Source organism: Primulina tabacum, chromosome 15 (genome assembly GCF_025594145.1).
Source record: "Primulina tabacum isolate GXHZ01 chromosome 15, ASM2559414v2, whole genome shotgun sequence".
Taxonomy (NCBI): domain Eukaryota; kingdom Viridiplantae; phylum Streptophyta; class Magnoliopsida; order Lamiales; family Gesneriaceae; genus Primulina; species Primulina tabacum.
In genome coordinates this window covers 6,079,070-6,083,448 of record NC_134564.1, presented here as the reverse complement: position 1 = coordinate 6,083,448, position 4,379 = coordinate 6,079,070, and the positions used below count along the sequence as shown (strand labels likewise).

Sequence of the window (4,379 nt, the reverse complement as noted above, 5' to 3'; positions counted from 1 at the left end):
ATTTTCATTCGTGAGATTGGTTAACTCTATCATATTTACAATAAAATTAATACTTTTAACATAAAAAGTAATATTCTTTTATGAACGGTTCAAATAAAATATTTGTATCATAAAATTTACATGTGTTTTTGTGTTTTTGGAATATCAATTACTTAAAGTTGTCAAGCACACGTGCCATTAATTGGACTTTTGATGTAAAAATGGTCTTCTGAGTTGACTGAGATAATATTTAAATTTGATTGCTTAAATTTGAATTTTTAAAAGCTTAGGTATTAAATCATTAAGTTTTAAGTCAACAAGTCGGCGTAGTGTATACAGGGACAGAGCCACCCCAAAGGCTGGGGTGGGCTCCAGCCCAGGCTAAAATTTTGGCCCCAAGTAATAATATGTATTGGGTCTTTTTGTATTAAATTTTAGTCTTCTTAGTAAATTTTTTGAGCCACTTTAGCCCATTTCTTAGCCGTCTCACAAGGGCTTCTCTATGCACAAAAAATCTTCATCTCCAACAAATGGATACGGAGGGGAGTGAGATTCACATGGGAGATCTTGGCGGTTCGTCTTCCGCAAAAACTGAGGTAATTGAACTTTTATTTGTGTAAATATTTCCTAGGCATTATTATTCATTTAATATGAATTGGTTTACTTAGCGGTGCGTGCAAAAGAAAATTGTTTGGTCGTAGTTTGAATTAATTTTCTGAAAATTGTTTGGTTGTAGTATGAACTGGTTCATTTAGAATGGCTTTTATGAGAATCTTATGCGTTAATTTGGTGTTAAGTGTTTCAAGTAGTAATATTTACTAATTATGCGTGAAAGAGGTTTGCCTTTTTAGCATTGGTTGAGATATTTTTTTTATTTTATTTTTCTTTCCTGGTTTCACATGGATCCATCTGTTTTAAATTTTTCTGATATTTAAGATTCAAATGTACAAGCCACGGTACATTAAAATTTTAGTATTGTAAAATGTTAAGATTCATACTGCGCAGTGAAAAATGCTTGAGATTCATCCTTGGCAATACATTTCGTTGATGAATGGCTTGCTTTTCATTTTTTCGGGCAACAATGATATGATTATGGTATACATCTCAGCCCAGGATCAAAAAAAATTTGGCTACGTCCCTTAGTGTATAACTATCTAACTAGCACATATGTTGTCATATTGTTTAATATTTTATCATAAATTTTATATATCTCACGGGTCGTATTTTGTGAGACAGATCTCTTATTTGAGTCATGCATTAAAAAGTATTATTTTTTATGATAAAAGTATTACTTTTTATTGTGAATATCGGTAAGGTTGACCCGTATCACATATAAAGATTCATGAGATCATCTTACTTAAACAAAAATTAGATGATGTACCATTATATATATTTTACTTTGGCCAACCACCATTTGAGGTATGAACATTAGTGGGTAGCTGAAATTAAAATGATGGCTTCACATAAAGTGGTCAAAGAATGCGCGCGCACAATTCTCCTCGGGTATAAATCTTAGTATTATTTCATGACTGAACTGTTGCTTGAAGTATGTTTGGGTTAGAAAAATATATCATAAGAAACTCTTGTTAGATTGTACTATTTAATCAATTTTATGAGATATATATCATACACGATTCTATTAATTAAAAATATCATTTTAATGTCTAATGTATCATTTTTTGTGATGATTATGGATCAGGTTAACTCGTTTCACGGTTAAAAATCTATGAGTCCATATATGTTTCCTATGTGTAAAGGGCATACATAGAAAAATCTACCAAGTATTTTAAACATTTATTGTTAAGTTTCTTATAATGTATTTTTCAAAAGCAACACAAATTATGTCGATATGTGGGAATATCTCCTAGTTATAATATATTTATATTTGCAATATAACATACGGTTTTTGTATACATATTCTACACTAGAGAAATTACTTTTTGTTAAAAAAAAATTTAAATCGATATATTATATTAGTTTCTTACGTTTTTTATCGTTCTCACAACATTTTGGAGATTTGAAGGCCGACCGTCATTTTTGACGGGTGTCGGTTGACGGATGTCGATGGAACGTTAGCCGTACGCAAGGGACTCGCCCGCCTTTTAAGTTCTTCCTTCCTACGGAAATATATTTTCTGTGCAAAGACGTGTTCCACATCTTCTCCGATTGAGCCTTTGAAGTTAAATTCATTCTTCGGCATTTTTCACTGGTGATTTTTCGATGTAAGCTTCATTTGCTGACTGCTCTATAAATAGTAGTTCTTTATGATTTCATATTTGCGAACATTGCTGTCTCTGAGAATTTTCCTTTCAGAAGTTCTATTTTGGCACTTTTAACTTGTAATAAAAGTTGTTCTTCCTTCCTGTTTTGGCAACGAATTTTTCTTTTACTTTTTCCGTATTTTATAACAAATCTCAAGGGTATAGACTAAAATAAATCTATGTTTTAGCAGTTCAGGGCTGGAAATTTGCAGAGGAGCGCAGGAAGAAAATGGAGAAGATGGACTCTATTTTATTTCTTTGCTCGATTTTACTATGTACCGTAGCGGTGGTTCATGGGCATAAAGGGCCTGCAGGCGTTGTTAAGGGTCCCGAAGAAATGAAAATGTGGTACAAAAAACTGCCTCACTTGAAGCAAAAGGTGACCGAGCTTCGTTTCTACCTTCATGACATTGTTAGCGGCCCAAATCCGACCAATATTCCGATTGTATTAGCCAACTATACAATTCATTCGCCTACATATTTTGGCATGATCGCCACCATAGATGATCTATTAACTTCAGGGTCGAGCCCAGATTCAGAGATAGTAGGCCGAGCTCAGGGCCTTTTCGTGTCGGCCGCCTTGGAGAAGCTTGGCTTCCATATGACATACAATTTTGTGTTTACAAATGGGAAATACAAAGGCAGCACACTGAGTCTGATCGGCCACAATCCGTTCAAGGATCAGTATCGTGAGCTGCCGATTGTTGGTGGCTCCGGTGTTTTCCGACTAGCACGTGGCTCCGCCATGCTGAATACGATCAAGTATAACAACACTTCGGGTGATGCTATTGTGGAGTACGATGTTGTTGTTTTGCATTATGCATAAGTCCTTGACCAATACCTTTGTTATACTTTTTATCTTTTCTTTTTATTTCCCATATTCCATACGCTATCATAGGCTTAGGAGGTGTGAGTGACAAAATATGTTTCGGGTATTTTTCTATGTAAAGATTCCATAATAAATAATATTTTATTAAATAATTTAGTGTACGTCTCGTCCTCAGATCATTAAGTTCATTGCCTTGTGAGGACCCAAAATTGCATTTTAGCAAGTATTGTGGGCTTGCCAAGATAAAGATTATGTTAAACTTTATATTTGATTTGAAAAAATGAAAATCTAGATACATTTACATTTTGAGATGTAAGAGCCTTACCTAAAAAAGATTTAAAATCGATTTTTGTAGTATATGTTAGAATGTGCATACATGGCAGCCATTGATGGACTCTGAGCTCAAAAAGATATCAAAATATTTATTGATAGAAGAAAAAATATCTCCAGCCACTTATACAGAGAGTCTATATCAATATATATATATGAGATGATGTGTAACTCTAATTTCTAATCTAGCAACTGTAACTAACTTGATAGATATCAAGCAATCTATTTAACACACCCCCTCAAGCTTGTAAGATGTTCAACATGTTAAGCCTGTATAAGAGGTGGTGATGTTGATCTAAACCCAAGGCCTTGGTGAATATGTCTGTCGGCTGCTGCCGAGTATGGATATGAGAGGTGGTAAGTGAAACGTCTGCTAATCTTTTTGCTTAAAAGTACTAGAAATTTTTTTTTACAACACTTCACTAAATCGGCCAAACCCTAAACAACCTATATAGAATATTTTTGCACCATTTTTAAAATAAAACAACCAAATAGTTTTTGAAAATCAAAGAAAATAGTCAAAATATGAAATCGTCAACGTATATCAAACCTAAAAAGCAATAAATTTGAAAAGTGTAGCTCATACTAAATCTCTCAAAAATCTCTCAAAAGCATAAATAAATACTCGTAAAATCTTTTAACTTAAACGTAAACGTAAATCATAAGTGCGGAAAATAGAAGCGCTAGTCCTCGGGTCATGTGCACCTTCAGTCCAGTCAGGTAAACCATCAAGACCTCCATCAAACTCACACATGCATCAATCATACCTAGTGAGTCTAAAAACTCAACACACCATATTCTTTATAACAAATAGTATGTATAAAATCACAATCAACAATGAAAATACTTTTACGTAAAAATAACATTTTCATGACATGCATAACATAAATCTCAACATTTTCCTTTTCCTCATTTCATAACATGTATCCTTTCTTCATGATCATAAAAATTTTTCTTTTTTTATTGAATTCAGATCGTTA

The 4,379-nt window shown here is 33.2% G+C and overlaps 1 protein-coding gene across 4 annotated transcripts; it reads left to right on the top strand.

The window, feature by feature from the left end:
• The first annotated feature begins 2,042 nt into the window (after window positions 1–2,042).
• LOC142526837 (dirigent protein 22-like) lies at window positions 2,043–3,225 on the top strand. 4 transcript variants are annotated; one of them, XM_075631454.1, is made up of 2 exons: window positions 2,043–2,201; window positions 2,432–3,225. In XM_075631454.1, the coding sequence occupies exon 2, from the start codon at window positions 2,470–2,472 to the stop codon at window positions 3,064–3,066; it is 597 nt and encodes a 198-aa protein (XP_075487569.1). In that variant the 5' UTR covers window positions 2,043–2,201; window positions 2,432–2,469; the 3' UTR covers window positions 3,067–3,225. The 4 variants fall into 4 exon arrangements, with proteins under 4 accessions (XP_075487569.1, XP_075487572.1, XP_075487571.1 ...); XM_075631457.1 differs by having other exon boundaries at window positions 2,059–2,188; XM_075631456.1 differs by having other exon boundaries at window positions 2,071–2,201; window positions 2,429–3,225.
• Window positions 3,226–4,379: the final 1,154 nt, after the last annotated feature.